At 30.9% G+C, this 13,168-nt stretch overlaps 1 protein-coding gene across 1 annotated transcript; it reads left to right on the forward strand.

The window, feature by feature from the left end:
- Positions 1–27: 27 nt before the first annotated feature.
- Positions 28–11,915, forward strand: LOTGIDRAFT_163726 (hypothetical protein; the record flags this gene model as incomplete). Its single annotated transcript, XM_009060245.1, has 9 exons — positions 28–281; positions 5,436–5,607; positions 6,998–7,192; positions 7,896–7,966; positions 8,705–8,767; positions 9,808–9,856; positions 10,878–10,976; positions 11,263–11,434; positions 11,824–11,915. 9 exons carry the CDS (start codon positions 28–30, stop codon positions 11,913–11,915), a joined length of 1,167 nt encoding a protein of 388 aa, XP_009058493.1.
- Positions 11,916–13,168: the final 1,253 nt, after the last annotated feature.

Here is a 13,168-nt window from a genome sequence, read left to right on the forward strand (position 1 = left end):
TGTTGTTATGTTAAACTGATAGAAATAATGGCAGAAAATGAATGGTTCCCACCAGAATGGCAGGATGATCAAAGAATGTCGGTTTTATTTGCAGCATTTCGAGATAAATCATTAAACCCACTTTCTTGGAATCAGAAAATGAATTTTTGGATGACAGTTATCTCTGAAAAATGTAAACAAAAAGGAACATGTTCATTGAATTTAGACAATTTAGCATCCATATTTGAAAGGAAAGGGAAGTTCCCCAAATGTTTGGATTTGGTGGTTGAAGAAATGATCAGGTTTGGAAATATATATTTATCTTAGATTTTTTCAAAGCAGACAAATCAATAAGACTCTGACTTGATTGGACACTTTCTTAGCCTTACTGCCCTTAGTCCTTATTAGACTTAGAGATCCGAGTTTTACACCGACCAGGTTCAGTAAATCAAATCCTCCATTATCAAGTTTTATTGGTTCTTCAATTGCATTTTGAAAAGTAACATCATCACTGCAAATCTGTAGGTGTTGCTATTTTAGTTTTGGTTAGCAGGCTCACCAGGCACTATGTGCTACATTAGTATGGTGGGCAATAGTTGATAAAGACTGATTTCAGCTTCAATTGAAAAGTTGTTTGAATTTTGCTTGCGAAGATATTACAGTCTGAGACTCACCCTGCAGTTGGAATTTGTTTCAAACCTACTGTCATCATTGTCATGGTTGGATCTGCTTAAATGTCAGCAAGTTTTCACGTCAGGTAGCGTAATAAAGTTTTTTAAATAGAATCCTAAAATGGAATCTTAAAGTAAATGAATGGATATCAGACTTAAAACTAAAACAGGTTCAAGCAATTGCCAATGGTAGCGAAATTATGGTAAAAAACTAACTTGGTTTTGTGTTGCCTATACCCTGGGGCCACTGGTAAAGGTTTGATCAACTAACTTGTGGAAAAAATGTCCTGTAGACCTAGCCAAATTTAGGTATGGAAATATTATAACTGACCAGGTATTTTTTGTGCCCTTTATAGACAATAAAACCAATAGGCCTACATACAATAAAACGATAAAGAATTATATGGATGACAATGATAAAAGGTCATGACAAAAAGACACCTGATAAAAGGATAGACTAGAAAGTATGACAGACATATCTGGAAATAGTCAGTAAAATTTTTAGTTTGAAGTACTTTTTATAGGAATTATGTGATTTTCGTACATTATTAGTATTCTGAAGACTAATTACATCTATTCAAGCTCCCAAAATATCGCAACTGTCCTTTTAAGCTCATATCAGTTGGGGAAAGTGGTTTCTAAGTTACTAAGAAAGACATGCCCATGTGACTTTGTTATTTTTTGTGGCAAATGATGAAGAAGAATATCTTTTAAAATTTCATTAGAAGCAAGATTCAAGCCCTATATTTTCTGAATTTTTTCTGAGGGAGTATACTGTCAGACCTGACAAAAATGGCTCTCTTGTAATTTTCGTCGAAGAAGATGCCCCTGACCATTCTTGAAAGTTTCAACGTGAAAAATCCAAGAGTTAAGACACAATAGATAGAATAATTCTTAAACACAAGTATTTCAAATCTCGCGACCTCCATTTTTACTGTTCTGGAAAATAGCGATTTTGAGAACTCAATTTTGATTGGACCAATTAAACCAATCAGAGTTAACTACACATAATTCTGACCGGAAGACGCAGTAGAAAATAAAAGTAGTGATCAACTTATAGTTATTTTCATTTCTCATTATTGTGATTTTTTTATTTTTGCTATAATGATAATAATCCATAATTTACATGTAACAACCGGAGAAGTACACAAACAAAGTTAATTTTTATATTTCTGATCGAAAATTCATCACCACATGTAAACAAAACCTTGTGCACATGTCAGTAGTCTCGGAATTCCTTTTTCCAGACGCTAAGAAAGCAATTACAGAAAACACCAGGCTCGTATCAATTATATTAGGAAACTTCAAATTTGATGTTTTAAACGCTTCCTCAGTGGCAAGGTAAATTTACAGAAACTATATATAGGGTTTAGATATAGTTTCACGCATAATTAGCGTAATTCTTCACGTTGAAAATAAACCGGTCCATCCCTTTAAGTTAATGTCATTTGGTACATATAAATATGCATGTTACTTTCAAATTGTCATGTCACATTTTATATAATTTATGTGCAAGTTTAGTGAAAGTGATTCATTCATTATTTCACACTACAGTATGTTAATGACTAAAAATTGTGGTTGAAATGTCACCAAAACATTAAAGGTATACTACCTCTTAGGATGACCAAAAAATTGAAAGTTTTAAAGCTTGGACAAAATGAGTCTTTGTTCGTCATTGGACTTACTTGGGGCCTTTTTCTCCAAAACTTAACTTAAATAATATCCAGATTTTAAGAAATACAGTAATCTGATTGGATAATAAAGCTAGATTTAAAATCAATTTTAGTGATTGACCAATCAGATGACTGGAACACTAGAATAACCTTAAGTTAAGATTTCAAGAATTTGGCCCTTGGTGTCAAAAATATATAACAGAATCCCTCTATAATCCAATTAATCCATAAAACTAAGTAATAATTAAAGATGGATTCCCTTATTTTCATTTGGAAAATATGAATTAAAAGTCTTTTTTTTGTTTATCCAGACTGTACTTTCATGGACATTTATGATTGGTTAAAAATTCCTTATTATATTCAATAAGAACATAATGATATGATTCAGAATACATGATTATTCATTAGAAACACCAATAAATCAAATAGATTGCTTTACATGACACTAAAAAAAAAATTAAGGAAACCCATCTTTAAGTACCAATAACTAAGTAATTTTAAAGCTTACTTAGTTTAATGGAATATTGTATAGGCCTAATCTTATTGACCATTCTTAGAGGTAGTATGCCTTTAATGGCGATTTTTGTCCCAAAAAAATTACAGATGACTACTTTTTAATGAATTCCTTTCACTTGGTTTCACATTATTTTAGAATCATAAGATGTAAATTATGACGTAAATATCATATTTTTATCAGTCTCTTAACAATATTTATTTATGTTTAAACTATATAAATTTATGTGAGATGGACAATACACTTGTGGATTATAAAAAATCTTATAACTTGGAGTGTAATTGTCTGTTTGTCCTCACTCAACTGTCTTAAATTATATACCATTATTTCATCTCTAACGTCATATATCTTATTGAAATGTTAAAATTATGGGAAGTGGTGGGATTCCTATCTAAGGCCAGATCAATTTTTTTTCGTGTTTTACGGATCCTCCTACTTGAATTTTCAAAAAATCACGAGAAAAAAAAAAAAACTTCATTCCCGATAAAAAAAAAGAAATCATTATCAGAAACTTCCAATAATGGTAGATTATGTCATTTTTGATCATATCAATACTGGGAAAGTAGGAAAGTCCAAGGTTAAAATTACAATTTTTGGTACTGGCTTTTGGTAGAAAACTATTGTGATAACAATGGAGACAAATAATATCAGAAAACAAAAGAATGAAAATTTTATGAAATGTGGACTTGTGAAGAGGGACAACGTCATGCAGGGTGCAGTACAGCGGCATTAGCATGCTCTTTTTCGATTTCTTTTTTTTCGAGGGATCTTTAACATGCACAGCCTGTAGCACACAGGGCCTCGGTTTATTGTCCCATCTGAAAGACTAGACGCTTTTTGCATGTCAGTCCCTCTTACCTATATCACAGACAGTGTGAAACCGGGTTGAAAAAAAACCGAAAAAGATACAAAATTAAATCTTATTTTGATTGTTATGGGGGGATTGAAACTGGACCCATTCTTTATTGTAATGCTGGTATTTTTTGAAATCATACCTTTATAAAGAGAAAGACGGGTTGAATGGGTGTTTGGATATATTTGCCTATGCTGGCTGTTCAGATTTGTTTGTATGCATTTAAACTCTGTCATACTATATAAAATGGACAAGTTTCATATATGTGTGTTCATATTTACAAAACAAAACTAGCATATCTAAAAGCATGATGATTGGCTGGTTCGAAAATCATGTGACATCATCAAAAATGTTTTTATGAAATTTAAACACTTTTTAAAGGCATGATATCTGTAAAGGGAAATGTTGACCTCAACATGAATATATTTCAAATGAATGAAAAAAATGAATATATACATAATAAATGAATTGTTCACAAATTGAATATGATAAATTGAATTTTTACAAGTATGTGATCAAAACATAGGATCATTTCCTGTAGTTTTGACTCCTAACTGTTACATTTCCTCTTAATATTACTGAACTATTCATACATCTAACAATTAAAATATACCATTGCTTTAAGCTTAAAGATGGTTTTCCTTATTTTTTAGTTAGCAAACTATTTGATTAATTGGTGTTTCTAATGAATTGTCATGTATTCTTAGGGACAGATAGTCCATTTCTATCATGCCTTAGTCTCAGAAACTGGAATTATTTAGCTGAGCTAATCAGTAATAGTGTTCATTGCTCACTGTCAAAATTTGAGCCTTCAAATCTATATGTGTCTAGAATTATTTGCGTTGGAATGTTAAAATAACGACACATCAATTTAAGATACTCAGTGATACAAAGAAAAGGTATTTATAGACATACTGAGTAAAATTCCTAGTTTGAAGTATTTTTAAAGGAATTGTGTGATTTTCGTACATTTCTAGTACTTCTGAAGACTATTTACATCTATTCAAGACTAAAATGGTCCACCTGTCCCTTTAATCATATCATTATTTTCTTATTGCCTATAATTGAGTTTTAACCAGTCATAAATGTCTATGTAAGTACAGTCTGGACAAACAAAAAAAAAGACATTTTAACCTTTCTTGATAGTCAATCATTGGAATTCTGCAGGCAATTCTCTTCTAATTGAGCTAATTATGAATTAATTATGGACATATAAGACAAACTGGTATTTTTCCAAGTCATAAGAACACCTAAACTTTCTATTCATATAAGTATTAGCATTTTCATCAACGAAAATAAGGGAACCCAAACCTGTATACATGTAATACTATAATACTATATATTGTATTTTTAAAAGGATAACTACTCTGTTTCTAGAGCTCCTTGGTCAAATTTCATAGCATTGATCTTTCCTGGATATCTATACACATTTATAGCTGGGGTGATTGATTAAGAAAGATTCAATGTCACCAGATTTTACATGTCAATTAAGATAAAAACTTCCAAACACCATTTGTTTGAAGTAACCAAATCAATTATTTCAAGATAGGAAAAAATTCTAAAAAACTGCCCTCCAACCAATTCTCGAAGAACCAGTTTTATGCTGTTCACTCTTGCAAATGATATGGATACCATATTATTTTGGACCAGGCCTTTGGTGTTATGGATAATCTTGTTCGCCAGCAGAATATCAACAGCAATAAAATTTAACAGAAAATCTAATAGTTTCTACATTTATTCTTCAGGATAAAGAAGTTGAAACATCTCTCTGATATTGAAGCTAGTAGTAGTACTAAAGGCTGGTTGTCATGGAGTTTAAGTGTTGTTAAAAAACCTATATCATGGAGTTTTAGTCGATTACTTGGTAGTACTAATACTAATACAGAAAAACTAGTTTATCTACCAGATTTACTTCAGGTGAGTGACCGAAGTTATCATAGTTACCAATTTCGTGGGAAGATAAGACCAATGACGTCATGGTATCCTCATGTGCACATTGAAGATGTTAATGCTCTGCACATAACAACAGATTATTTTACCACTTGTCCAACCCACACCCCAATTCGGGGTTGTGGTAATTAACGTGAGAAAAATTACTCATTCCTAGATAGATCTTTCTAGGAAATCTCAGCCAATCGAATTAAATCACTCATTATGATGCTAGGTTCGAGAACATACACAAAACAAAAGCAGCACATCATTAAATGTTTTGATTAATATGAACAATACAGAATGAAGTAAGATGTTTGGTTAAGAATTGAAACTGATAGAAACTCTAAAGAATGTATTCTTATATCTTAAAAACATGTGGGTTTGGTGCCAGGCATGGTATGTTTTCTCTTCTAGACACCTGATGCCACTTTTCATCATGAAATACTTTCTCACTTATGATTGCTATATTTCGAATTTTTCTTTGCGATTCGGATTGTTAGAACTTATTTATTCAAAGTTGTAATGGATTGACAACCAATTTTTATACTTCCACATGGAAATGAGATCTTGGTCTAGTTCGAATTTGACGATCTTTTGATGAACGGTTTTTGAGTTATTGCCCTTGACTTAGGAAAAACGCGTCAAAATTTGTTTGTGAACACAATAGAGACTACAGTTTTTAACTGATTTTAATGAAATTTGGTGTGATCATTTATATTGATGATATCTTGGACAAGTTCGAATATGACGATATTTCGATGAAAGGTTTTTGAGTTATTGCCCTTGAATTAGGAAAAACGCGTCAAAATTTGTTTGTGAACACATTAGAGATTACAGTTTTCAATTGATTTAAATGAAACATGGTGTGATCATGTATATTGATGAGATAATTTGATGTATTTGGGTTATTGATATTGATATTTAAAAAATTTGGTGGAATTTCTCAGTATAAATAAATGGCAGGGAATATATATATCATTGAATTTAGACTATTAGAATTTTTTTAATATAAGAAAATTCATACTGTAGTCACTGTTTTATCATTTCTGAAAGCTGCCAGTGGGCGTATGTTACCTTGCCTGGCAAGCTATCTTTATTCTGAGAAGTTTAACAGATAGTTGATATGGTTCTCTATTATGTGGGAAAACATAACCTGTTTTGTATCTCATGAAGTTGACGTGTATAGTAGTGGCAGATCTCTGGCAAAGCAGACCATGTTTGCCCTTTTCGAAACACTAGACGGTACTTCTATTTGGAGGAGTCCAATACTATACAATTATTTCTCCCAATTTTGCCATTCTTTGAACAAATTTTTGCTTAAAGGAATTGCTGTGATTGTACAAAATTTTATCATTTGATTTTTTGCTCTTTCCAGGAGAAATGTAATGAGTTATTGAGACAACATTACAGATGTATAGAACATGATATCAGTGATCATATTTTAGAACTAGAAGAGTTGAAGTCTAAATACCAACCATTATTTCCTACTGATATAGACTTTGACATAGTCCTACAACAGTTACAGACAGATAGAAAAATATTGCTACAACAGATAAATGACAAGGAAACAGTGAGTAGATTCTTTTGTTCATTTATAAAATGAAAATGCTAATACTTATAAAAAACGAAAGTAGAGGTGTTCTAATTACTTGGAAAAATTCCAGTTTGTCTCATAAGTCCATAATTAAATCATGATTAATAAGAAGAGAATTACCAGCAGAATTCCAATGAGTGACTGATCAAGAAAGGTCAAAATTTCGTTTTTTTTTATACATGATAATTCATTAGAAAAACAAATTAATCAAATAGTTTGCTAAATTGGACACTAAAAAACAAGGAACTTAAATTGCTATTTATCAGCTTTGGAGCACACATTGAAGTAGTGGGTAGTGCGTCTGTATATCTTGAGTTAACCAATTGTGTCTGATTATTATACACCTTATGTTTCATCTCGTGTCTTACTCGTTAAGGTACAATACTTTTGATTGGTTGTTTCCTCTATCCATGGTCTAGGGGGCTGACATGAAAAAAGCTTCTAGATTCTTGATCTTTGATAAAATTTCCCTCAATGTTCACTGCATGGGTTTATTTTGACAAGTCAAATCAGGTTTAGAGAAGTAGGATTTAAACACCCTTTCGTTCCATTCTCAAAATATGAATATGTTTATTATCAATCAGTTTTTTGCAGTACAATGAAGATCTGAAAAATTGTCTATATTTATACATGCCTCTTTGTTAGTGTTTGTAAATATAAATCTTTAATTTATTTTTAGTTGGTAAAGTTTTGTAAAGATGGTGAAAAGGAAGTAAAAGCAATTGAAGATATTGAGCTAAGTTTATATAAGTAAGTTGTATAGTTATTTTATGTCTATCATTCAAACTTGAATAAACTTATTAGTAAGGATTATATTCACTCATCACCTCTTTTGAAATTCAGAAGCAATATTTCAAATATGGTTAAAGAAAGTATCCTATGAAAATTTTTAATATTTGGGGTGTTTTCATCCCCTCGGGGGTGTGGGACTGGGGTGTTGGGGGTGTGGACAACTGTTGTAGGTTCCAAAGAAACAGTAACAGCCTTCCCACTGAGCATCTTATTGCAGCCACATGATTATATATTAATTATTACGTGTGATTATTATGATTAATTTGAATAAAAATGATAAAATTTACAATGTTTTGAATGTACATTGTTTTGGGGATGGGAGGGGTTCGAATGAATACTCCAGGGGTGTGAAGGTGATTACTCCAGGAGTGTGAAAGTGAATACTCCAGGGGAGTGGAGATGATTACTCCAGGGGTGTGAAGGTGATTACTCCAGGGGTGTGAATATGATTACTCCAGGGGTATGAAGGCTGAAAAAGGTTGGGAACCACTGGATTAGATTAAAGTATAATCCATTTTGAAAAGTACTGTTCAAAGTCTTGAATCACTCAATCAGCATCAATTGATCTCAAAATAAACAATGTTGTTAATATCAGGAAATGTTGAATTTTATATATACCAATAACTTCTTCAGTGTCAGCTGATGAACTTTTCAAGTCACCCCAGTATGTCTGATTATTCTGTACGTATTTTTCAGTATAAAAAAAGTTGAAAGAGATTTAGAAAAACAGATAGAAAGTTTATCAATCAAGTGTGATAGGTAAGAATTTTATTTCTCATTATATCAGGTGGGCCAATATCAATAATTTAGAACTCAATGAACAGAATTTTGTTACCATGGAGACATAAGGAGGATTGATCAAGAGCGTACCCTTCAGATCCATTTTTTTCCCGAACCACACACCGTTATCAACAAACAGATAGGATTGTGGTCACTTTATCCAAATAGCTTTTTCAGAGGTTGCCATGACTGATATTTTATTCACAAATTTTGTTTGTGTGTTCATTTTAAAATATAATAGAAATAGAAATATATAGAAAGATATTGATTGGATGATTTGAAAGTCATGTTATTACCGTTGTCTTTTGTACTAGGATGGGACAATAAACCCTGGTTTTGTGTGCTATAGACAGTTGGAAATCAAAAAAAGAGCAGGCAGATGCTGCTGCCTTGGAAAAATTTCCCTCATTGCTCACTGCATGGCGTTGCCAGTCTTCATTAGCCCATAGTGTGCAGAAAAGTAGGATGTAATAAACTCAGGACTAAGAAACGCATTAAAAATATGTAATAGTTTTGTATCTGTTGAAGAAACAGTGATTGTACCTATAAAATGTTTTAAATACTATCATATACAAATGGTACATGATGGTGTATTATTAGTGTGCTGGATATCGCTAATCATGCCACAATACAATATGTATCACCATACATGGGTCACGATACATGGGTCACGATACAATACAGATCTCGATTTGGGGGAAGTAAAATTTAACACTTTATCCACATAGTCTCCATATTTATTGATTTATAACTGTATAACTGTGATATTTGGTAATATAGTTGATAGGAGTTGTTTACGAACACTGTCTTATAAATAGTTGCCAATAATTTCAGTCAAGTCATTGTGAAAAATTTGTGATTCCATTTACTGCATTATAAAAAAATCTCCCTTTTTTTTTTTTTAGAATGAGAGGTAACTTCAAGTATTGATACACGACCTGACGATATTATACAATCTGAATGGACACGCTATAAAAAACAAAATCAAATGAACTGAAGGAATGTTTTTTTCATTTCAGTCATACACAAGATGCTAAAGCTTATGTTAGAGAAAGAAAAAAGAAAATGGTAATAGTTGATATTGTCATGTTAATTTTGCGTAAAATTTGTGTAAACATGTATTATTATTGCTAATTATATCAAAATCTGTATATATAGCAATGATACAGTTCGATAAAAGTAAGAAAAGAAATCTCTATTTGATTAAAATAAGCCATCTAGATATTCCATAATCCATTTTTATCGGTAGATTAATTGTTAAATGATATATTATTTGTAGTTGTTGTAATGTTGTATGTATATATTATATATTTCTATGATATATTATTTGTAGTTGTTGTAATGTTGTATGTATATATTATTTATCTCTATGATATATTATTTGTAGTTGTTGTAATGTTATATGTATACATTATTTATCTCTATGATATATTATTTGTAGTTGTTGTAATGTTGTAAGTATATATTATTTATCTCTATGATATATTATTTGTAGGTGTTGTAATGTTGTATATATATATTATTTATCTCTATGATATATTATTTGTAGTTGTTGTAATGTTATATGTATATATTATTTATTTCTATGATATATTATTTGTAGGTGTTGTAATGTTGTATATATATATTATTTATCTCTATGATATATTATTTGTAGTTGTTTTAATGTTGTATATATATATTATTTATCTCTATGATATATTATTTGTAGGTGTTGTAATGTTGTATGTATATATTATTTATTTCTATGATATATTATTTGTAGTTGTTGTAATGTTATATGTATATATTATTTATCTCTATGATATATTATTTGTAGTTGTTGTAATGTTGTATGTATATGTTTTTTATCTCTATGATATATTATTTGTAGTTGTTGTAATGTTGTATGTATACATTATTTATCTCTATGATATATTATTTGTAGTTGTTGTAATGTTGTATATATATATTATTTATCTCTATGATATATTATTTGTAGGTGTTGTAATGTTGTATGTATATATTATTTATCTCTATGATATATTATTTGTAGTTGTTGTAATGTTATATATATATATTATTTATCTCTATGATATATTATTTGTAGGTGTTGAAAGCGTATCAAGCTGGTGTATCTGCTCTTAAAACAACCAGTAAAACAGTTAATATTGATAAAGTTGAAAATGCTATGGATGATTTACAGGAGGTAGGCCTTAATTTCAAACCATATTTATAATTACAATGTTCTGTGTTCTATATCTTTACATCCCTCAAGGGCGAATTGATGAACCATTTAGCTGTTAAACATAGCTAAAATCAGTACATTATTTGTGGCATCTGCCACGATGTTTAAGAAGAGTAAATAACACACAGCAATGGTGAACCTGTGATGAGGGACACAGTCATATAGTGTCAGCAGGTTCATAAAAGATTAAACATACTAGTGAGCTTTAATTTGATAGTATTTATTTTTTGGATATTTTTCTATCTAGGTACTAGAAGATCAAGATGAAATCAATAGAACATTATCAGCAGGGGAAATAACTCTAGATGATACAAGTGTAGCAGAATTGGAATCGGAGCTAGATGCTATGTTAGATGAGGATCAACAGCAAACAGACTTAGATGATTTAGCAGATTTGATGAACAATCTTCAGACAAAAGGTTAGTGGTTCAACTTTTATGATTAACCTCTTACCATCTTGTTGTATATTTGTCAATAATAAGTCTTCAAAAACTACCATTCAAATATGTTTGTCTTTTACAACAAAATTTAGCCACATGAATATCAGCCACATGAAGGTCATAGAGGTTGAAAGCCAACACCTGGCCAACTTTTAGAAACACTGGCCGCAGTATCAGGATAGATTCGGGCTTTTCATTTACCATCTGCAAGTATTTGGATGTGATCCACTAAAACATCCAAACAAGACAATTCCGACAATCAAAAATCTTTTATAAAAAATGGCAAAATCGAGTGTAGAAGTTGTATAGTAGTGAACTCCTCCAAAGAATAGAGTTCTTATTATATGAATGCATCTATTACTTTACAGATGCAGAATATCCGAATGTACCGAAAACATCACCTACCAAGAGTATGAAGGGAGATAACTCCAATATTGCTCTGGAAAAAGCTTATGAATAAATTTGGAGACTTGAGTTTTACTTTTTATTAATACTTTGTTACAATGAATTATACAAGATGAGATATATTTACAGTGATCACTGTACATCTCTTAATCCTAGGATGCTGATTTTCTTTCCTTCAGTTGACTGTTTCAGAACAGACAATTTACTTGATAGAATGTAAAAATGTGATTGACTGTTTAAGGGGTATTCCACTTCTTGTGGTAAAACATTTTCATTAACAAAAAGGTAGTAATTTATACCTGAAAATATTTCTAATGTATGCTATTTATATCTATGTATCTTCTTGATCAAACTGAATTTGTCTTAAATGGGTTAATTTACATTTGGCTTGTGCTCACTCTACAGGCTACAATTACAGATTCTTTTGATTTTTATTTTGTAGGTCAATGTCATTATGAAGATGATCCCTATTGATTTTCGTGATGATCTGAAAATTTCTATGTCTGTCTTGTTCACATTTGGCTCGTGCTCACTCTACAGGCTACATTATCAGATTCTTTCGATTTTTATTTTGTAGGTCAATGTCATTATCAAGATGATACCTATAGATTTTCGTGATGACCTGATAATTTTTCACCGAAAAATTGTGTGCGACTAAGCATTTTCAATCTCTTGGCTATATTGTACATCTCTTGTTGACTCTACAGGCTACAATTCCTTATGGATTCTTTTGATTTTTATTTTGTGGGTCAATGTCATTTAGAAGATGATCCCTATCGATTTTCATGATGATCTGATAATTTTTCACTGAAATATCGAATGCGACTTAGTGTATTCACTGTATTACCTATATAGTGCAACTTTTGCTCACTCTTCAGACAACAATTCTTTATGGATTCTTTTGATTTTTATATGCCCACATGTAGTATGGAAGTATATTGTCATCTTTTCACAATTGGCTCATGCCCACTGTACAGGCTACAAACAATGATTTGTACTTAAATGAAATAAATGGCTGTTTTATTTTGGTGTAATTTTCATAATATGTGAACAAAAAAAAATTTCGTGTCAAAAAAAGTCTCTTCATAATAGCAAATTTCATTAGGTGATATTGTTTACTTCTAGCCCACTTATTATGATGATGATTTCTTATTCGTTTCCATTTTAACTGGTTAGAAGCAGTTTGAAGCAACTTTTTATTGCAAACTTGGTGTATACTATGCCCGTGTCTATGCCGAAACTACTTAAAGATCTAGAAATACATTGCAAGTTGTTACAGGTTTAATGTATGGTTATTGAGTCAAAATC

The sequence above is a fragment of the Lottia gigantea genome (genome assembly GCF_000327385.1).
Source record: "Lottia gigantea unplaced genomic scaffold LOTGIsca_41, whole genome shotgun sequence".
NCBI lineage: Eukaryota > Metazoa > Mollusca > Gastropoda > Lottiidae > Lottia > Lottia gigantea.